Below are 22,227 nucleotides of genomic sequence, written 5' to 3' on the forward strand. Positions count from 1 at the left end.
CTCCCAGAGCAGCTGCTTTACTTTTCCAGTGCTTGAGCCCGCTGAGGAGGCACACAAGTCCGGCCACAAACCCGGCAGTCGCCCGGCTGCATTCCCGTCGCCGTAGCGCGTGGTGGGCTCCGAGCCGGCGGGGATCAATGCCCACACCACCTGGGTGGGCTCGCGCGTGCATGCACACTGATCTGGGTGTGGGGTCGGCGAAATCTGGCTTTAAGCCCCGGGAAAAATTTGCTGTTTGCGGTTCGCGTAAGACCCGGGACTCGGGCATCGTATCTGTCTCACCAGTGGGTGACAGGGACCTGTGAGCCACTTTTCGGTGGAAGGCAGCTGGGCAAGAGTCAGGTGGTCGCCTGGCCTTAAGGCGGGGGGAGGGGCGGCGGGAATGCGGCAAGCGGGGCGCATCGCTGGGATCGCATCGCCTGGATCGCTGTATCTGCCAGCCGCAGTCGAGCGAACCACGTACGCACGCACGCTCCAACCTCGTGAAACCTAACGCAACCCTCTTCAAACGAGGGGGTCACAGCCAGAGCGCCTCACTGCCCCCGCACGCGGCCGCGCTGCGAGGAGGAAAGCTGACCAAGTTGGACCCCGGGTAACATGTGGAGCCTCCCCAAGGGAGTCTCCTCTCAGCTCTTCGGGTCTACACACTTCCAAGTGCCAACACTGAACTTTGGTTCAAACTTTGGACAACTGTCCTCACGCGTAACAGCTCAACCTTTTGGGCATCCACTGAATGGGCCAACTGGGTCGCAACAGTCAACTCGCTCCCCTCCGACCCCAGCGCTGGGTCGACCATTGGGCTGGGGTCACGCCAATCAAGGCTGCCTGGCGAATGAGCGGGGGGCGTCGGACCGGAAACCGGATATGAGTGGGAGGTCCAATAGGGGGCGCCGCGTTGGAACGCCCTAAGAGGTTATGCGGCTGGGGTGGTTAGAAGCGGATTGGTGGGCGGGCGTATGGCGGCCAGGCCTGGACCGCCACGAGGCCGGGTGGCGCCTTGGGGTCGCTCTTCCTGGCGCCCCAAGTCACCAAGGCTGAAAGGGGAGGTGAGGGCTCTCAGGGACCAACCCTTGTTCTCGCTGATGGCGGTGGGCGAGCCCACCTAACAGGGATCCGCCGCCGGGGTGAGGCGAGGAGCAGGGTTTCCAGGGCCTGGAGGTAGAGGGCCCAGACCCTGAGGAGAGGGGCTCACTGCCCCGCTGCAGAGGAGCGGCCCCAGATGGATAAGGAGTTGAGGTCGCGGGGGTGCTGAGCCCTGCCGAAGTGGAAGGTTAGTAGACGTCGCGGTTTGGAGCCTCAGGGAGGCCACGATGGGGGCCCCCAGAGGGACGGTTTGCGCTCGCCAGGCCTCGCGCGCCGCCCACGTCAGCAAGGAATGGGCACAGGGTCTCTGTTCTACATCCTCATGAGCCGGTAGCATCCTGGTTGTTCGCCAGGAGAGCACAGGCATTGGCGGGATACAGACTGGGCAGACAGCGGGCCTCCCTCGCAGAGGCTGAGCAACGTAAAAACGAAAGAAAAGACCTGCAACTGGGGGGACCTTGCTGGGGAAAATGGAGTTTCAGGTGGGCCTCTATGGAGGAATAGATGTCTAGGCTGTGAACAGAAGGGGGGGGATGGGAGACGCTGGCCTACCACGAACAAAGATCCAGTAGTGGGAAACGCGGCACATGGCTGGGTAAAGAGAACAGGCCACCTCGCCGGGTCTGGGAGGAGCAGCGGGAGAGATAGGCAGGAAAAATTGGGTAGGATTTCTCAGGGCAAGCAGTTTTGAGGCTCTTTTGGTAGGAAATGGAAGAGATACTGAATTTTTTTTTTTTTGTCCTGCAAGTGAGGATTTGAGCCTAGTTTTAGGACAGGTTTGAGGCAGTGCGGAGGATGGTCCTGTTGAAGAGAACAAAGGAGGCTGTGTCTGGTCATGACCTTTAAGGGAGAGAGAACCACGCACAGGGAAGGAAGCAGGAGGGCTGGAGGGAGGGACTCAAGAGGGATCCCAGAGGACCCTCTGGCGACTTCTGTGCGACGCACAAAGGGTGGCGGAGTCAAGTCTGGCGCCTGGATGATGGGACACCTGTGGGATCGGGACGTTGTGGAGGATCTGGAGAGAAGCTGGCATGGTGGTGGAGCCAGTCTGGTTTTAGACATGGCAGAGGGGAAGGAAGGATGTACAGTCTGGGTGGAGATTTTCTTCAGCTTATTATTTAGGAGGAGGGGACGGAAGTTTAGAAGGAAGGTAAAGACCCCGAATTCAAAGGGACAGTTATCCTTCTTAGGATATGAAATCACTAGATCAGATAAAACCTTCAAGGGGAGAAATATGTTTGGTGATAGAAGCTCAAACACCTGGAGCACTGGAGAGGGAAAGGGGGGGACATTACAGGAGAGAGCAGTGGGCCTAGGACGGGATGGGTGGGAGTACGCCGGAGGGAAGAGTTTAAGAATTGGTCAACAGATCTCATCTCGATGGTGGTTTCTTAACCTCTGCACTGGTGACATCTGGGGCCAGGTAATTCTTTGCTGTGGTGACTGTCCTGGGCACTGAAGGATGCCTAGCAGCATCCCTAGCCTCTACCCACTAGATGTAGCATCCCCTTAGTTGTAGCAACCAGAAATTCTCTAAATTTTGTCAAACGTCCCCTGAGAGGCAAAATCGCCCCCAGTTGAAACTGCCCCGCTGCTGTGGGCTGAGAAAGGACCCTTAGACTTGAGTAGGAACTTTAACAGTTAAAGTTGGACCAAGGAGAAAAAATGCCAGCATTTAACTCCAGTGTTCCCCTTTTTGTCCACTCTTATTTTTCTCTAGTGACTGGCTACCAGAATCTGAAAACCCCAAATCACTTGGATGAGTGGGGATCAGAGCTGAAACTCCACCACAGATCAGCAGCGGGACCTGAGAGACTGCAGCAACGTGGCCGATGTTTGAAAGGCAGCTGGGTAGCCTGGCCACAGGGACCCAAGGAACGGGTATGGTAAGAGCTGGGGGTGATCAGCTGGTGGGCTGACTGGGGGCCACCCTGATTGGTGGGACTGTCTGGCGAGCCCATTCAGGGCTGGCGATCTTGTTGGCTAAGACAGAAATGTGGCCTTGACCTGGATGGAGATGGCCAGAGGGCACAGTTTTTAGGATCTGCCATTGTAATTTTATAATCGCAAAGTACTTGGGGCATAGATTACCAATTCTGGATGGATTTCTATCGGGGAAGAGGTAAATCTTTTCTAGGAATGAGCAGGAAGGGGGAAGAGAGTTAGTTAATGGGTTCACGCAGCCCAGGAAGAGGAAGGCTCTTTAGGCTAGTCAGGGTGCCTGAAGGAAGGCTGAGCTGGGGTGAAGCTGCGGGCCAGGGTCTGGACCCTACCCGACAGGGAGTGTGCGAGGGGCTGCAGTGAGATGAGGTGCCCGTGAGAGGAGAGGATTGGCTCTCAGTATCCAGGTGAAGGGTTCTTGAAAATTATATATTCTCAGCTACTTGAAAAGGATAGCTTTTCTCCACTTGATGCATTAAGAAAGGATGGGAAAATTACTCATGTTTCAGTTAAATGCTGCACTTCTAAGGAAAGTCAGTCTGTTCAGACCAGACGGCCCAGGAGCCACAGGTAGCCATCGGCTGGCTTTTTGTAAAGAGGTAACCCCAAATGGAAAGACGGTATTTCTTCACTGTTGACTCTGAAAGGCACCAGTGCCACCTGCAGGGATGTGGCCCCCTTCCTTGGTGGCTCCACACGACTCCCTGGGCCTCCCCAACTCCATCTTGCGCTATATCGACGCCTCCATGGCAGCACACGTCATCATCAGTGAACGATCGTCAGTGTACTTGCGTTCGGGGACTCTTACTCATTGCCCAAGGCACAAGGCCCATCCAGATTTTAAGTAGCTGCCTGTCAGCTTTCTTTTTTAGTTCATCCCTGTATTCAAGAAAGAGAAATCAAAGTGGAAGAGGGTCCCTTGAGAGGAAGGCGGGGTAGGCAAGAGAGAAGAGAGCAGAAACCAGGAAAAAATGATCTTTGGCGGTGGCACTTCCTCCTAGCAGGGGGCTGGGTGGGGGGCAGTTTGCAGAAGAGCCTTCTCTGCAGCCCCCTCGAGTCATTAGTTGTCAGTGGGTGACTGTCAAATGAGGAGAAGGAGAATCCCTCCACCAGTTGTGAGGAAAAGGCAAAAGCAGAAAGGGGAGGACAAAGGGAAGCGAATTCAGGCAGCGATTATGTTTCTCAGCCTCCCGGTGACAAATGTTTTCTGAGTGCTGACTGAGTAGCAGTAAGACTTTGAAGCTGTTCAATTAATTACTGTTCAATTAGGACTCGCTGCGCCCATCCTTCTACCTTTCAGCATCTCCTCTGCCAGCCATGGCCGGTGGAGGCGGCAGCAGCCTACTGCTGTCTGCAGAAGGGTCTGCGTGACCGGGCTGTTTCAGGCAAATGCTAAGTGCAAGGAAAATGCCTCAAATGGATGAGGGTTAGGAGCAGATGCAGGGATGATGGTACAAGACAGTGGCAGCCAGATGTATGAGAAGACTTGATCTGCTCAGATTAAAAAGCTCCAGGCTGGAGCCCCAGGGGCCAAGGGTTCCCACTATGAATTCAGACCCCTTAGTTCAGCTCACTAGCTGTACTCAGCAGCCCTCATCTTGGACCGGCCACCCAGGTCTGCAGCCAGACCGGCAGGCATCTGACCCCCTGCACTTGTAGGGTGGGTCCAGACATTCTCCAGTCACCGGGACGAAGCTGTGGATTCCAGGCTGGCTGGTGATGCAGCAGAGAATTTCAGGGGGAGAAGTGGTGGTTCCAGTGCCACCCCGGGAAGGGGACTGAGAGAGAGCGGGCAAAAGTGGGGGACTGGGATGGCGGGAGGGAATCCCGGAAGAGAAATTTGGCTTTAGTGGAAGCTCTGTTTGAAATTTCGGTAATTCATGGTGGAAATTCCAGGCACCCGGGTGATTCTTGGCAATGTGGTTTGAATTTAAGGGGAATGGTATATTTCACCTTCGCGTACAACCTCAATTACCCAGAGCAAAGTTTCCTAATGAAATCTAACTGCGACAGCAACACGAGCCAGGGCACTCAGAAGCCGGCTCTCGCGTCGGGGAGAAGAAACTTGTCTTCTTCAGCGGGGGCGGGGTGGGGGAGACTCTGGCCCTGCACGCCTCACACCCCTCAAGTTTGAGATTCGGGGACTCTCCCTGAACCACAATCCAAGACTTAGGATTTGAGCCATATAAAGCAAGATTTCCTAGGCTGTGAATCTTTCCATTTAGTTGAAGCAGCTGAGGTATATGTATGACAACTCTACTGCACCTATGAAATTGAAATTTCTGGGCCAGGCCTGTAAGAGACTCTCAGAGGGACAGGGACGTTAAGGGTGACTAATCTGAGACCCCCATTAGCGGCCGTCCCCTGTCATCCTTGGCTGTGAAAAATGCTCTTCCTAATGCTAAGCTGACGTTGCATTTGAAGACTGCCACGGAGTCGCCCCTAAACCTCTTTCTCCCCCAATCTTTTGCTTCAGCCTGTTCTTCCTAGCCCTCACATTTACAGGCTTTGTGACCCCCATCTCCAAACCTCATCTTTTCCTTGTCAGGTGTCTTGTCTCCCTCTTTCCTTTTTCCTGTGATCCCCCCAAACCTTCTTTTCCTTTTGTCGTCCTCACATCGACCCCCCATTACAGCCACCACCTGCCCTCTGTCCATGAAGCCTCCTCTAGCTATGGCCTTTCTGATAGCTGTGCCCCCCAGCTAATTGGCCACGCGCTCAGCCTAAACTAAGCCCATAGAATAAAAACAGGCCGTGTCCACACGTGAAGCTGGAGAGGCTGCCTTCCCGGTTCTGCCCTGGAATAGGGAGTTGGGGGGCAGGCTCCATGGCGCCAGCTCCTCTCAGGTGTCCTGCCTCAACTGGCTGAGTGCTATCAGCAGGTGATGGTGGCCCTGCACTGCAGACTCCTGGTCTTGGGAGAACGAAGTCACTAGGCTGTTTACTCTGGCTTCTCTGCCATGTGAACTAACTAGGCACTAGTACCAGTATGGGTACCAGGGGGCTTGGGGAAAAAACACGAGATGGAAAAAAGAGAAAACAAACATCAGTAAAATTCACCTTACATAGAGCCTTTTAATATGTAGCCCCCCAAAAGTTTAAAATACAAAACAAAAACGGGATGTTAAATCACTTAATTTGACATAAACCAGTTTTTTTAAACATTTGCTTTCTTTATCTCATGCATTTGCAACAGAGGCAAGATTGGTTTGGGGGGAGTGCAAAAAAAACCTTAGCTATTACCAGATCCCGCAGTACAGAAACATAGACAGTATATCTCTGTATCTGTGGTGCTCACATTTTATGGGCGAGGACTGTTTAAGAAAAAGATGTCTGAAGAAGCTCCTGGGAGGGAGTGATAGAGAAAAAAAATACAAAGGTTGAGAAAACTGGTTTATCCTAACTAGCTGCAGCCTCTGGGCCATTTTTTCAGGTCTCACCTAATCAGGGCACTTGAAAGTGTTACCAAAGAATATATTCAACACTTGTGGTCAGTTAAGCAGCGGGGCTGTTAAGTTTGCTCTCTCCCAAAGCGGCCAGCATCTCCAGGCTGCAGTGCTCCCTGCCCCGACCCTGAAAAGCTTGTCTTCCGACCCTGAGATCAGGGAGAGCAGGTGGGAAAACGAGCACACCTAAGGCAAACACTAAGTATCTGCTCTTGAGGAGGCCATTCTTCCCCCCTGGTTAGTAACAGGACACAGTGGAATTCTGAGTTCTCTAACTTGCCTGCTTGCTTATTTACTTACTTATTTATCATTTATTTATTTCTAACTGGCCTCCATTTTTGCCCCCAATTCAAAACCAGATTTGGGGAAATCAAATTAGATCAACACAAAACGGATTTCTTCATAACTGGTGCTTTTATTCTATCAACGTTTAACATTGGGGGGGCTCCTTTAGCATTAAAATCATTGGTATGAGTCAAATTGGGCAACTCCGGGCTTCTTAATCAACCTCCAAGTGTTGGGAGCAGAAAGGGATGCTAGGACCATCTCTTCAGCTACTTCATTTTGCACGTGAAGAAACTGAGGCAGAGGCCACTGGGTCTGACCCGAGGCTGCTGGGCAGGGCCAGGGTGAGGAGAGCCTGAGGTCTTAGATCCTGCTGCCCAGTTCTGGGGCATCAGGATTTAGAAAATAGCGTCATTAATGTCAAACCCGCAGAGCAGGACGAGGAATTCCATCCCTCTTTCTGGAACATGGGGATTAAAGATGTAATATGAGAATCTCATTCCCCCTTTGCTGGACAATTTTTAAGAGAAGGGCAGCACTTGAGCTGGCATATGACATCACTCTGGAAGCTTAATTTGATTCTAGTGATTTGCTGTTATAGGTCACCTTTCTGTTAAAGAGACATACTTTCCCAAACACCAAGGTTTCTGCTCAGTTTCCTCTCGATAGCCTCCCTTTACATGAAGAGCAGTAATAATAGACAAATTAAGTAAAATCCATGCAGGTTATTTAAAACAAACAAACAAAAAAACAAACCTCCTTCTTACCAACACTGAAGTTTCAGCTTGCTTTCTCAGTAAACCCTCTATCACAGCTGCTAAAAATGAGGGCTGAAGGGTAAAGGGCTGATAGCAATTCCAGGGGGAAAAAGTTTCTAGTGCGTTAAAGAAACATCATCTTAAAACACTTCCAAACTTTAAAATTCCCAATTCCTGAATTCTGATAAACAGATTAAAAGTCTTGTTTGCCAAACCTTAGAAGTAAACCTACACCAGACTGTGGACACCACACAGTATTTGAACACTGCTGCATGACTTTCCAACTCAAAAAGTTCAGTTCAAAGAGCACCTTTGTCCAAGAAAAAGCACATTTCTATTAAGCAAATGATTAATGTCACAAAATTAAAAATCCTGAATATCAGAGCATACAATTTAAATAGCTTTATTTAACTAGCTTTAACCCTCCTTCCCCTCCTCTTCCTCTTTCTCTCCAATCGAAACCTTGTAACTGGCTGGTAATTCACCCCTGTGGTCAACTCTAAGGTCTGCTTTTTCTGAGACAATTTCCTAAGTTGCAACGGCAAGTAAGCCCATTCAAATGCTAACACCCCAGTTGAGCAGGGCGAGACAAAGGGCTAGTTGGGAGACTAGTGAGCTGGGAATGCTTGGAAAACTTGCCAGAAATGCCTCTAGAAAAGAGAGGCAGCTAAACACCAGTGCCTTAGGTAGAAAGAGGGTTTTTTTTGAAGCGTCTCTGTAGCAAAACCCCCTCTCCATGGCGTGAGTCCTGGTCATAGGGGCTTGGTACGCTCCTCAGTTGTTTTGGATGTGCCTAATGACTCTTCCACCCTGGAATCAGGATGGAAGGAGAGGGAGTGGGGGAGGGGAACTGAGTGGGGGAGGGTTGGGTGGGTAACAGGTTTTCACAATCAGGTAGTTTATGGAGGAGCGTCTGAAAGATGGCAAACTGTGTGTTCCTAGATGGGCCCCCCCGCCCCGCCCCGCAACAACTAACCTGGTATATTGGTTACAGTTAAGAAAGCCAGCCTCTCCATATGCAGGCTTCAGGTTAAAAAAGAGCCCAAGACTGGGGTGACAGGTGTGGGCTAGGCACTGACGACTTTTAAAAAAAAACTTGTATATTCATCCTGCAACAAGGCGATATGCTAATTTCTCTAATGAAAACCCCAGCTCTGCAGGAAAACTGGTCCCCCCAAACTCCCCAGCCTGTGAGGGCAGCCCTCGCACTGAAAAGCACACCAAAAAAGCCAACCGCACCCTGGCTGATTTTGCCTATTCACCAGAGACATTTTACTGGGTGAACTCAGGCTGCTAAGACGTTAACAGAGAAAAAACAGAACACTTAATGCCACGGAAAGGAACACAGAACTGCTGTTTTTACACTAAGTAGAAATGTCAGCTTTGGGGAGCCCCATTTCACTTAGGCAGTTTCACGCTTTCAAGCCAAAGCCAGGGCACACCGGACCCTTCTACAAGTCTTCGGCAGCCTCCAGACTTCTGGACATTTCCCCGCTGCCCAGGGAAGCCCCCTACCCGGTATTTACTAGTGAAGACCAGAACAGCATCCAACAGCCATTAGTCAGCGCCGCAGCCCAGCATAACTAAGTTCTGGGGCTCCGCGATGCCTTTCCCAGGGAAGAGACCTGGAAGGAAGACCCTTTAACGTGTGTTCCTTCTGGCCGCAACCTTATCTTAGGAGTCTAAGAACCTGACCCGTCTTTTCAAGTCTCAAAACGTTTCACTCCCCCCCCCCCCAAATCACTCTCATCAGAATAGCTCAAACCAACGCCAAACGAGACGCGCGCGCACCAAGATACGGCCAATTTCCAAATCGGGTGAGGTTTTGTAAATACATTTCACTAACCAGTCTTTTCCCCCAGGATTGGTGAGAAAGGCACACTTTCCACACCGAAGATGCGTTACCGGATTGCGGCCGTTTTTGTGCTCCGACACCAGGGCAGCTTCGCCTCCAGGTTACAGATTCCAAACTTAGCTCCACCCGAGCTGAAAATGGCCGGTGCGCGCAGCCTCCCCTCCCCTCCCCTCCTCTCCCCTCCCCTCCCCTCCTCGAGGCTGCCGTAGCCGCCGGCCCCTGCCCCCTCTCGACCGATCGCCCAAGGACTTGCGTCGGATCCAACACCTTTCCCCAGCTCGGCGGGTGCCGCGCTCTTTGGGGACGCGTTGTAGGGTTCCCTGGTGATAGGCGCGAGTCCCTCTCCAGCTTGTTCCTTGTTGCGCTTTACCTTTCCGCTCGTGACCACCTCGCTGACCTCTTAGCCCCTCTCTTACATCCCCAGGCCCTTGCGCAAACAGCCCGGGACCTCTCCAGCCAAGCTGCACCCAGCCCCGCCACCAGACTAGCTGCGCCAAAAGGCTGGCGATGCCCCGACGTGACCAAGCCCACGCCACAACCCTGGTAGCCTGTTGGGCACCTCCCAAGACTCCCGTACCTCCTCTGCCTGCCCTCCAAGCACCGGTGACTCGTGGGGAACCGCCGGCCGGCTCTTAGAGGTCGACTCTGGGGCGTGCGGGCAGGTGCGCACGCTCTTTGCTGCGGTCTCCGGCCCCGCGAGCGCCCGGAGACGGGCGGTGGCGGCCAGGACCGGCGCGCAGCCGCGGGGGGCACTGGCGCCGAGGTCCGGCGGCTCCAAATTGACAGCGACGGGACCTGGGCTCTAGGCTCCGAGCGTCTTAAGCGGCGCGCGCGCACGCGCGCGCGCGACTTTCCCCGGGAGCCGGCAGTCTCCGGAGTTGTCGCCCAATCCCAGCCTGGTTAGTATTTGCACATTGCAACAGTGTCGCTACAGCCGGGCGGCTCTGCTTTCTGAAAGTTGGCGCGAGCACCTCCGAACCACGTTTCTGGCACCCGCCAAGGCCAACTGGTTTGAGACTACTTACTCTAGGAGGGAAAAAAGCACGTAAAACAAGTGACTTACCCGTGCCTTCTGGGTGTGCAGCTCGAAACCTGGGGCGCGCCCGGAATTCAGTCGTGCATCCTGGACACCAGCTCGGAGACCTCAGGCTGTCTCCAGAGGGGCGCGAGGAGCGCCCCGCCGCCCCTCCGTCCAACAAGCCTTTGGCCACCCGGGCGCCCGCCAGCGCCCTGGGGGAGATTCGCGGAGCTCTTCCCAGCTCGCCCTGCGCCCCCGCCTCCAGGGCTAGCTAGCTGAGCCCGCTCTCTTCCCGCCTTCCTTCTAACCTGCCTTTGCTTCTCCCTCCCTTCCTCCCGCCGCTCCTGCACCGACCCCAGACTCCCCAGTTTAGCGGTGGGCCACCAACCTGGGTCAAAGAAAACAAGGAGAATCTGGGGCGCGTCCTCCATTAGTGACGCCGGATGGGGATGGGTCCCCTTTTGGAAGGAGACTCCGGAGATGGGTCGCGGCGGGTGGGCTTCTTCGGCTTGCAGCGGCGCCGCCGCTGCTTCTCCTCCTCCTCTGGCTGCTCGGACTCCTCGGGGTCCCTCGGATCCTTGTCCTCGGGCTCGGGCTCCTCCCCTTGTCTGGGGCTCTCAGACTCCCGAGTGCTGGGCTGCGCGCGACTCGGGGAGGCGTCGGGGCTCTGCAACCTCAGGGCGTTGAGACGCTCAGTGAGAGACTGGTCGAAGGTGCGGCGCTTGGGCACCACGGGGCCGCGCTCGTCCTCGGGCTCAGTCTCGGGCTCAGTGGCGGGGGCGGTCTCAGGCTCGGTCTCGAAGTCGGTCTCCGACTCGATTTCAGACTCGGTCTCGGTCTCGGATTCGTAGTCGAACTCTTCCTCGTACTCCAGGCACTCGGGGAGGGAGAGCTCGAGGTCTGCCTCCTCGTGCTCGTGGTCGGATTCGGGGGGCTCGGGGAATACCTGCGCGGCGGAGCGGTGGTGGGCGTTAAGGAAGCTCCGGCGCTGGGCAGCCGCGCGCTGCTGGGCGCGGGCGCTGGAGGTGGCAAGGGCGCGAAGGAGCGCGATGGAGCAGGAGAGCCAGAGGAGTGCGGTGGCTGCCCGGCGGCCTAGGGGTGGGCACAGATCGTTGTAACTGTGGCGAGCTCGGCGCCCTTGCTGAGCTCGGGATCTGCGATCCATCCTCACGCACACTCGGCGAATCCGACCCACCCTCTGGCTCTGCAGAGAGCAGCTCCGAAGAGCATCGGCTGCTAGAGCCGAAAAAGGTGCTCCTCGCGAGGTTAAGAAGCTGGGTGCGGAGGTCCCAGCCCCACCTCGGCGCGAGGAGAAAAAGGGAAGCACCTACCTTCTTGACCACTCAACTTTCTAAAGCTCCGCGCCTCTATTTGCCTCTCTGGGCAAAATGAAGGGATGGGAAAAGGGGAGAAAAAGTCTATCGCCTCCCAGGCTCCTCTCTCTAAGTCTTAGACTCTGCAGCCTAAGACTCGGGAGAGGTGCCTCCGCTGGTCCTCTCGCCTGGGAGAGGAAAGAGGAGACTGAGGCGAAGAGAAACGGCGGCGGAGAGGTTCTGCAAAGTTGCGCGCCCGGACTTCTGCCGGGCATGTGCAGTAGGGAGGCGGGGGCGGCTCCGCGCGAGTTGCGCAGTGGCGCCGAGCCCGAGGCGTAGACCCTAATGGGCCGGCAGGTGGCAGGAGGGAACCTTGTTTGAAAGGATTTGGGCGATGGGAGCGGCTGGGGGCCTGGCGGGTGCCAAGGAGCGAGGGAGCAAGCTAGCTACAGGTTAGAGAGCTTGCGCAGCTGGGCATGGGTTCTCCACGGGGTCCGTACCGCTCCCCAGCTTCTCCAGGGTTATCGATAAGTTGAACAAAGCCCGAAGCAGCTAAAAACCAGACCGCAAAATTGCGGATATTCCGGAGGAATGAGCATCTGTACGTCAGTATTAACGGTGCGGTTCCGGGCATTTTCCAGGGGCTCAACGGTCTGAGCATGGCAACCTCAGGCAATCATTAATCATGAGATCACCTTTGGCAGACCTGGTACAGTGACCGTAATCTGAGCAGTTTCCAATCCCCCCAACCACCAATGCGGACTCAAGAGACTAATTAGTTACCTGATGGATAGATGAGCATCTTCCCTAAGAAGGACCCCCACAGACAGACGGAGAGATGGTTTACACGTCCCCAAGCCTGTTGGTGGACCACCCTGAGCTCTAGCTGAGAACATGTGCCGAAAGTCTAATAAGCTGGAACCACTAGTTAATATCTGTGCTGATATTCAGTAGGTGCAGCCAATTCTCTGCCCCTGGGGGGCGCTGCAGGGCGATCAGCTATCAAGGAAACCGCTGGGTACCACTCAAAGCTCTTTTCATAAATAGGTTTTCAACCAAGTGGGTTCATTCAACAAATATTGAGTGCCTAGCACATGCCAAGCTCTGTTCTAGGTGCTGAAGATAGAGTAGGAAGAAGAAAAGGAAAGAAAAGAAAATCTTACATTAAGGAAAGGATACTTAGGATTAATCTGCTGTTACTAACAGCATTAAATCACTCAGGACTCCCTCCTTACCCACCAACATTGTTTAACCCGGCGTGCATTCTAGTGAGAAAATTATTGGATCAACCAGAGCATTAGGGCTAAGGGACAGCTAGACACCCTAGGTCATGTCGTTGAACCCCAAAGGAAATGAGTCCATCTCTTTCTCAGCCCTGGAGAATCAAATGAGCTCCATGTCCTCCTGGAGGGGGATCCCTGGAGTGGTCGTTGCTTAGGCAGGATGGTACTTTGGAAGCTCTGGGGTTCCAGCTGTAACCTGACTGCTGCTTCTGGGTTGTGCATGCCCTCCCCGTTAGAATACGGAGCATCGCTTTTGCCCTTGTGACAGGTCCACCGGTGGTATAACTCAGAGCAAAACCATCTTCCTAGAATCTGTGGAAGCAACAACAAGGCTTTACAGGTGGGACAGGTGGTTTTTCTTGTCTTTGAATCAACATGGGGGAAACTTGAAGAGTCCATGAGGTAATTCTGCCTTCCCTTCTGAGGTGGTCCACCGGGTGTCCCCTCCTGGCACTGCTTGCTGGTGCCCGAAGTGTCCTGCACCCGCAGCTGTTCCTCAGTGTGGCGTGACTCCCCCTTGTCCCTCGCGCACCATGCCTGCCTTAGAGCTGCTGAGCCCAGAGTGAAGACCTTAGTGAGATCCTAGCGACTGTTTTGACCTGTGGAGGTTTCGTTTCTGCATCTTCGCTGGGGATGGTCTTGAATGCTCCTGCCCTATCTTCTTGGCTGTGTCTATCTTGCATCTTGTTTTCTTCGAGTTAGTTTGTAGCATTAAAATACTGATTGGTCTAATAAAGTGGGATTGATTGCAAACCTCGTAAAAGGACAGATGTCTGCATTCTCGTTGTGCTCTCCTCCTTACCGCTTTGCAGAGCGACTGAAAGGGTTTTATTATCACAGGTGTCTGGATGGCTCCAGTCATCCTATGGATGGTATTAGGGGACACGGGACAGGGCCCTTTGGAGCTGCAGATCTCAAATCCTGGTCTCTCAGCCCCAACCTGAGACATTTCCAAAGGCTCTGCTCACACTGACCCACCCGCTTTCTTTCTTCAATCAGCGCAGCCCCCCTGACAGTGAGTGGAACATAAAGACATCATTCAAGTGGTTCTCAGGGCACATTGGGAAAAAATCAGGAATATGTGGGTGCTGCTGAATGCCCTTTCAATGGAGACAAATGCCAGCTGTCAGCAACGAGGTGGATTATGATTCTTTAGTGTACATAAGAAAGTACTTCGTTTTGCAAAAGGAGTGCTTTCTGCCTATAATGGAGCTGGCAGCCCGGAGCCGATCCACTAATATAGATACACCGAGATTGCCTGCATTATTAAAAAATGTGCATTACATAATACGTATTTTTGGACTAGAGTCTGCATTACTAATGCACTTTCTTCGCAAGATGCATTTTAATCAGCAAATGAACATTTAACAAAGCACTGCATTTAGAGCCCCAGTCATGTATAGTTACAGATACATTTCTGGTGTACATTCGACACGGACTCTGGGAGCAGGAGGGCCTCGCTGAAATACTCTTCCATCTCGCGCTTAGTGCCGAGGCTGAGCAAATGGCTCTGTGCAGAGAGCGCCCTTTAAAACGCATTACGTGCATGACTTTAAAAGTGCTTGCTGCAGAGTGAATTTCTAAAAGGAGCAAGTGGGTGATGAACGGCCTCGGGTTGTTACCAGGCGAAGGAACGAGGGGCTCTGTCTGTCTGCGGCGAATAAAGTGCGCACATATATCACCGGCGGGTCTCTGCCAGAGGGAGGCTCCTGAACCCATTGGATGGGAAAGCGCAGCTCCCAGTTCATTACGATCAGGTTCTTATTTGGATGAATTGTGAAGAATATTGTCTTCAGCCCCTTAAAGGATTGTCCTGTGGAAAAGGCATTAAGATGTATTTTATGTGGCTCGGGAGGGCAAAATTAGAACCTATGGGAGGCAGTTTCAACAGGCAGATTTCAGCTCAGCCCAAGGAAGGATATTCCAACAATTAGGGCTCTGAAATGGAACGGCTGTCAGGAGATGGTTGGCTCTTTGTCAGAAGCGGCGTTAAATCAAAGGACAGATGACCACATAGTAGAGATGTTTTCCCTGGGACTCCTGAGCCAGGTGGAATTAGAACTCCACGCTCACCGAGTTCTTGTCAAGTCAGATTCTGGTTCCATGAAAGGGATCTGGAGGCCCTGGGAGAGGGGCTTGGGGGCTCTATTGATGGACATGCTCTTCCGACTCGGCTTCTATTTTAGAAGCATTTGAAAGTGCAAGTGGCTCAGCAGCAGGAAGGAATGTCTGGGTGGCAGTTTCAGGACACGAGCAAACAGGTGTCAGTGATGGAGCCTCGGCCAGTGGTGGACCTTTTGTGACCAGGGTAGGGCTCTGTGACTCTCCTCTCCGCAGCTCATTTGCTGAAGCAAAGAAATCCGTCTCTGTCTATTAATTGTATCGGGCCTCTTTGCCTCCCCTCTCTGAGCTGTCTCGGAAATTAAAAATGAAATTGGCTATTTAGCAATCACACGTTGAGTCACTTCTGTGACCAAGACACTCTTCCAGGCATCGTGGGGAGACGGAGGTGATTGAGAAGTGACCAACCCCTGTCATCTGACAACATGCATATCAATGTGAAATGCCCCCAACTAGTAAAGAGTGGATTGCCAACAGGTGCCACATGCTAAATCCTCGCCAGATAGATAAACCAGGGAGGGAAGCTGCCTGCCAGTGGTTACAATCAGGGAGAGTTCATCTGGTGGTTTTCTGAAAGAGGTGGGCTTTTACCTCGTCTGACTTTGAGGTTTTCTTTTCTTTTTTTCGAAGCCCATTAGAGGAGTGCTTTCAAGCCACCTGTTCCCGCACGCCTACTGTGTGCGAAGCCCTGTTCTAGTCACTCTGGGGGAGACAGATGACTCACGTGAATTCTCAAAAGGCTCGCCAGGCCATTGTCATGGGTCCCCTCGGCACCGACACGTTTTCCAAGATGAGACACGGAGGTTTGGTTCTGCTTCGCCAGGCGAGTGGGTACAATCACTCTTGAACACATCTTTTTGGACAGTCATTGATAAGGACTATTTTTAGAGATGGCGAGCTTTTCAAACTTTCCTTTGGGTAGAAATGAACTCAGGGAGTATGACGTGCTCCCCACCACTGACTGTGGCAATCAGCCAGAAAGGCTCAAGCCCACTGGGAATTTGGCATTGCCTTGCTGCCCGCCCCCCCAAAGAGGTCTGGGTACAGTACAAGAGCATTTGGCTCGCGTTTCTGGGGCGCCACATCGCTGTCACTCTGACGGCGCTGGTATCTGTCGGCTCTCACCAGTAGAAAGGGCGACAAGCCCGGGCTCCTGATTTTGTGATTTTGGGGGTGTGCCATCTAGAGCCAGAAGCAAACAATAGGGGGAAATCATCATCTATTTGACATGGCTGGCTTCTGTCCAGGCCTTTGTTGGGATTACAAGGTTCTGTTTGTGCCCTTCGCTTTTAAAGGGAGATAGGATCAGAAGTGAGCTGTGTCCCCGTGCAGAGCTGCTGGGTCGTCCTCTCAGGAGTGGCCCTTCTTTTCTCTTGGCTTTGTGTGCTGTCGAGGTAATCCTACCAACGCTACATCCACCTGCCTGCCTACCTGCCTGCCTACCTACCTACTCCTGTCATGGGAGGAGCAATTTCTAGGCTCCTAATCCAACAGGAAGTGTCTGGAAGGCCCCTCCCCCAGGCAGAATGTAAGCTTGGGTGGGCAGGTCCTCCTGGGGCGTGGTGCCTCCCTTCCTCTGCTTTGGCTCTGGCTCTCAGCTTTCATGTGATGTGGTCCCTGGTTCACACTGGACTCTGGCCCTCTGCCTGGCTCTGTCCTGGAGAAATGGCGACTGGATTCTGTCACCTGCCCTGCCCCAGCCTGCCGGGTGCTCTCCCGTGGCCAGCGCTGCCCGTGGCCCAGGTGGCGCTGGTGTCAGCTGTGTCCTCTGCCCTGCCCAGCTGCCCCTCCTGAGGCTAGTGGGCGGTGGCTGAAAACACTGCTGATCGCAGAGGACCACTCACTCAGCTGTCAGGACCGTCCTGCGGCGCGTGGTTTAGCTTTTGTCCAGTGTCCCACCTGGTCCCCCGGCCACTGGCACTGACAGAGAGCCTCAAGGTTGTTTTTCTGTCCTCTGCTGAGGGTCTGACTCACCCCTTCAGGCTTGGTGGGGGAGCGAGGCAGCAACGGGGCCGAGGGAGGGAGTCTCGCTGGTGTCCTGGTTCAGGATGGCGCTCAGAGCTGTCCTTTCAGCCCAAGCTCTTCAAGACATGATTAGACCAATTTTACATATCTAGTTACTGAGGCTTCGGTAGATTGGGACTATTTCTATATGTGCAAAGTGAAGTGGAGAATTGAGGCAATTATCTTCAGGCAAATGATGCTGGGCTGTGTAATCAGCCCGTCCTCATAACTGGGGGAATCAGCCTCATTCACCGTGGCGGTGCTTTGAGTTGAAGAGGATTCTAAGGTATTTGTTTGTTACTTGCTCTCGGCTTTGTTTTTCCCAGTGGCAGTCGGGGAAGGGCCATCCTGCCCGCACAGGTGTGAGGGTCTGTGGCACCCCGAGGCTGTGGGACCTGTCAGCCAGGCAGGGGCTAGGGGATGCTCTGGATCAGCTCCCTGTCAGCAGGTCCACGGCCAGGTGTGGTCCAGGTGACCGACCTCTGCTTCCTGCTTCTGGTGGAGACCTACCCCCCGCTTCTTCCCTTGTGTATGAGGGTCCTGAGATGTTGGGGCAGGTGATGGACAAGGTCACCTCCAGTGCCAGGATAATACAGGTCCCAGCAGGGCCCACAGTTAGACATGAACCACCCATGGTAAAGAAAATGTCACAAAACTAGAAGAAAAAAGAACAGGTCTTCTCAGATCAGAAATGAAAACTCATTATTGTCTGGTGATGATGACTTCTGGACCCTCCCACCTTCATCCCTTTTTTTTGGCTAAAAATCATTGTAAATTGGGAGTTTTTCCCTTTGCTGGTCTAGAAATTCCTTCCTAAAAGAGCCATTACTTCCCTCCCACCTCTTCACTCCTGAGGGAAGAAGGAAGAGCAAGACTTTTGTTTTTCCAGATCGCTGAGGTCTGATTGATTTGCGGCAAGTGAGGACTTCAGGCCTAATTGCCCCTGAGAACCATCCGTGTAGTTAGGAAGCCGAGAACAGCAAGAGGGCCCTGTGGGGCCTGCTGGGTGCTGGGCCGGTGGGCCGCGGCCCCTGACTAAGGAGCCCAGAAGGTTCCCTGGCGCCCGCTGCCAGCACCTCCGCCACCCCACCCTCACACTCATAACTAGAGAACAAGATGAATCTAAGGAATTTCAAATCGTGTTTTGGACAGCCTCGGAGGTGGGAGCTTGGGATGGCCCTAAGAATTCAAAACACAGGAATTCAAAACACACAGGAATACGAAACACACAGGAATACGAAAGGTTTTTCTAGATTGTCAGGAAATCTTCATCTTTGTCACTTTGAAGTTTTCTGATGCTGCTTAATTAGTTTAAAAAAAAAAGCAAACTCTGAAACTTCCTATTCCAAATTGAGATGGGAAAGTTTTGAAAAACATCAGTCTGTCCTCAAGACTACAGTGGCATAGTGCGGCTTATGTATCTTTTATTGGTAGCGAGTTTACTTCTGCCATGTTTGTTAAGCTGTGGCATCATTCCCCAGTGGTTTGGTTGGTTTACAGCCTTAATGATCATCGTTTCATGCTATATTTTAAGATCTGCTGGGGCAAGAATCTTCTTACTGCGTATTAATCTCAGACTCCTCTGATGGTTTTGTCCATTTATTTTTCTATAGAATTTAAGATTCGGGACTTCCCTCGTGGTCCAGTGGTTAAGAATCCGCCTTCCAATGCAGGGGACGCAGGTTCGATCCCCGCGTCCATGTGGGAACTAAGATCCCACACGCCGCAGGGCAACTAAGCCCGCGCGCCACAACTAGAGAGAAGCCCTCACGCCACAACGAAGACCCAGCACAGCCAAAAAAAAAAAAAAGAAAAAAGAATTTAAGAATCATTCTTGTCAAGTTCCGTAATGACCCTGGTGATGCCTTGACTGGAATTTCATTTAATCTATAAGTTAGGAAATAGCGTCATTTTTTTCTGTGTTTAGCCTTCAGCCGGAAGTATGGTCTCTCTCTTCGTTTGAGTTTCTATTTCTCCCATTAAGGATTTGTGTTTTCTTTATATAATTCTGATGTATATATGTGGAGTTTGACATGTGAATATATATCATATATTTCCCAAGTATTTGATATGTTTATTGCTACTGTGAACGGACTCTCTTTTATCATTATATTCAGGCTGTTTATTTTGTGTTTATAGGAATGGTGTTGATTTTTGTGCATTTTTCTCCTATTCTGCTACCTTTAGAATTGGTTGGTTTATGAGGCAGCCAGGAGGCTGCTCAAGCAAACGCTCGGAGGATTTTGTAGAAGGGAATCCCGCACAAGGGAGAGAGCTGAGCTAAGTCGGTGGTTGCCAAATGCCAATGCGCAGTGAAGTGAGAAAAATAAAGATGATGTAGTGGGGGTTTCATCAGGTTAAATTTATTCAGGGAAGGGACTGTCCTTGAGATGGAGGCTGCATAAGCATCCTACCTTTTGGTATTTCAGTGTCATTTCTTTTTGAATGACAATAGATAGTAATATGGGTTTTTTTGTTTTAAGATTTTGTTTTTAAATTTGGTTTTTATTTAGTTTTTTAAATGACTTTACTTACCATATTGAAAAAAAAAAGAAAAACCAGGTGGCAACCCAGGTTGGCATTGCATATTTATCTGGAAATTTTAGCATCATCTGAAATCTCAAAATCAGGAACTTCCAACTCATGTCCTTTCCGACTCCACAGTTCTGTGATATTTGGTAATTCTGGGCTTTTTTAAAATTTAAAATAATTTCTCGTTTATTCTTTTGTCTTCTAGTTAGCCATATCATTTAGTTAAATTGGTGTTTTTATTTCTTCTTTCATCTTTTTCTGGTTTCTTCACCCTTCCTTTGTGTGTCGCCATGTTCTCTGAAAGTATGTGAGAGACAAGAATCTTTGCTCCTTTTCTAAATGAGATGGGTGCAATGGGGCATCTCCTTGTGTTTCTTTCTTTAAAGGGATTTTCTCTTAATGTCTTTTCTCTGATAGTATTTAGGTGGGTTTTAAAAGGAAACAAGATGGTATCCAATGAGAGGAACTCAACAGAGGGAGTCGGGATGAGGAGCAAGAAGCCAGATTTGGGACCAGCTGGGCTGAATATACACCTTGCCTCCTTCTGCTTCATAGCTAACCAGTGGCATTACCTGTCTGGTCTTCTGCCTCCACAGTTGCAAAATAAGATCCTTCTAGGGTCCAAAGAAACCTGCCTTCCAGGGTTGTGGAGGTGATCAAATGAGGAAAGAAATAGGAAGTGCTTAGTAGTGGTTGATAGCAAGCAAACTGGTACTGAGCTGCTGAAATGAGAGTTCAGGCAGTGGTAGGGTAGCTGTCACTGACGGTGGTGGTAAAGGTCAAGAAGCAGGAAAGTGATGGTAAGGATTGGGAGGAGCCCAGCGAGGCAGAAAGGACCTAACGGAAAGTGGGAGAGGCCAGTCATGTTGGGTCTTGTCTCTTAGTGGCCTCTTATATATCACATCTTCTTTATCCATTCATCTGTCATTGGACACTTAGGTTGCTTCCATGACCTGACTATTGTAAATAGCGCTGCAGTGAACATAGGGGTGCAGGTATCTTTTCAAATTATAGTTTTGTCTGGATGTATGCCCAGGAGTGGGATGGCTGGGTCATATGGTAGCTCTATTTTTAGTTTTTTAAGGAACCTCCATACTGTTCTCCATAGTGGCTGCACCAACTTACATTCCCACCAACAGTGTAGGACGGTTCCCTTTTCTCCACACCCTCTCCAGCATTTGTTATTTGTAGACTTTTTAATGATGGCCATTCTGACTGGTGTGAGGTGACACCTCATTGTAGTTTTGATTTGCATTTCTCTAATAATTAGTGATACTGGGTATCTTTTCATGTGCCTGTTGGCCATCTGTATGTCTTCTTTGGAGAAATGTCTATTTAGGTCTTCTGCCCATTTTTTGATTGGGTTGTTTGTTTTTTTGATAGTAAGCTGTGTGAGCTCTTTGTGGCCTCTCGATGGAAGGTCTTAGAAGCCATAGTTTGATCTACAGAAATGCACTGAGTACCCACTATGGGCCATACTCTGTATTAGGCACCAGGATATGAAGGTGAGCTCTCTCCGACCCTGTCTCTCCACCCAGAGCTGGGGATCTGGAAACAATGAATCACCACGTGAAGGAGGTTCTCATTACAACCCGACTCAAGCGAAGGGCACTGGAAAAGAAACGTGCTTTTTTTTTTTTCAGAGTATATGGCGGAGGAAGCTGCCCTCGATCTGGGCACGTCATGGAATACTTTCCTGAGAAAATGATGTGTGCACACTTGAGCTGTGAACTGAAGGATGAACGTGGGGTGGGGGTCGGGCGTGCAGTTCCAAGGTCAGGAATAGCGCGTTCACGAGCCCTCTAGTGGAAAGGATGACGTGTTAGGGGAACCAGCCGAAGGTCAGCAGAACTGGGGCACAGAGTGAGCTGGGTCTGGAGGGTGGGCAGGGGCTGCCACGCAGGGCCTCGTTGGCCTGGCAGGACGAAATGCGGTCTTTATTGTGTCTTGAACAGGGAAGCCTCTGTCCTGATGGGCAGGAGGTGCCATCATCAAGTTGTCGGTTTCAAAAGTCTCTCTGGCCACGGGGGAGCGGGATGGAATTTGAGGGGCAGAGAGATGGTGGTGGCTGGGAGCACGGCTTTGAGAGTTATTTAGGAGGTTGACCAACAAGGCCTGGCAGCAGCATGGATGTGGGGCATTGGCTGGGTGAAGGATGGCACCTGGCGGAACTGGCCGAAGTCAGTGCCTTTCCCTGGGCTCGAGGGGACGGGGGACCTCGAGTTCTGATGGGGTGAGTGGGGTGAGAGGCGGCCATTCTAACTAACCTGTGGGGTTAGGGTCTTTTTTTTTTTTTGGGGCCATGCCGCGAAGCATGCGGGCTCTTAGTCCCTGACCAGGGATCAGACCAGTGCTGCCCGCAGTGGAAGCGCTGAATCCTAACCACTGGACCGCCAGGGAAGTCCCTAACCTGTGGAGTTAGAAGTGCCTTTGGAGCACGTGTGAGGAGGAGTCGACTAGGCAGAAAGAGGTCATGGGGCTGGAGCTCGACGGAAGGGCAGCCGTGGGAGCAGGGGGAACCTGGCGCTAAGGGGGGCACCAGGGAGGGGCACCCCGATGGAGGACAGAAGCCGCCCCCGAGCTGGAAG

General features: G+C 52.0%; 2 protein-coding genes and 1 long non-coding RNA gene across 5 annotated transcripts in view; 1 reads left to right on the forward strand and 2 right to left on the reverse strand.

Moving 5' to 3' along the window:
• Window positions 1–10,858, reverse strand: part of GNAS (GNAS complex locus) — a 67,003-nt gene extending 56,145 nt beyond the window's left edge. For all 3 annotated transcript variants that reach the window (XM_061210129.1, XM_061210128.1, XM_061210127.1), the window contains exon 1: window positions 10,775–10,858. In XM_061210129.1, coding sequence (XP_061066112.1) covers window positions 10,775–10,817 — 43 coding nt within the window. In that variant the 5' untranslated portion in view covers window positions 10,818–10,858. The remainder of the gene's footprint in view (window positions 1–10,774) is intronic.
• Window positions 877–10,803, forward strand: LOC133104398 (uncharacterized). The gene is made up of 4 exons (XR_009703558.1): window positions 877–1,270; window positions 2,804–2,969; window positions 9,376–9,512; window positions 9,793–10,803. It is a non-coding gene; the product is annotated as an uncharacterized LOC133104398 (long non-coding RNA).
• LOC133104397 (neuroendocrine secretory protein 55-like) lies at window positions 10,817–11,978 on the reverse strand. The gene has a single exon (XM_061210130.1). The coding sequence runs from the start codon at window positions 11,549–11,551 to the stop codon at window positions 10,817–10,819; it is 735 nt and encodes a 244-aa protein (XP_061066113.1). The 5' UTR covers window positions 11,552–11,978.
• Window positions 11,979–22,227: the final 10,249 nt, after the last annotated feature.

The sequence above is a fragment of the Eubalaena glacialis genome, chromosome 13, assembly GCF_028564815.1.
Source record: "Eubalaena glacialis isolate mEubGla1 chromosome 13, mEubGla1.1.hap2.+ XY, whole genome shotgun sequence".
NCBI lineage: Eukaryota > Metazoa > Chordata > Mammalia > Artiodactyla > Balaenidae > Eubalaena > Eubalaena glacialis.

Bases quoted from the DNA above. Each gene is read 5' to 3' on its own strand.
- LOC133104397 (XM_061210130.1), bottom strand. From the start codon at position 11,551: ATGGATCGCAGATCCCGAGCTCAGCAAGGGCGCCGAGCTCGCCACAGT.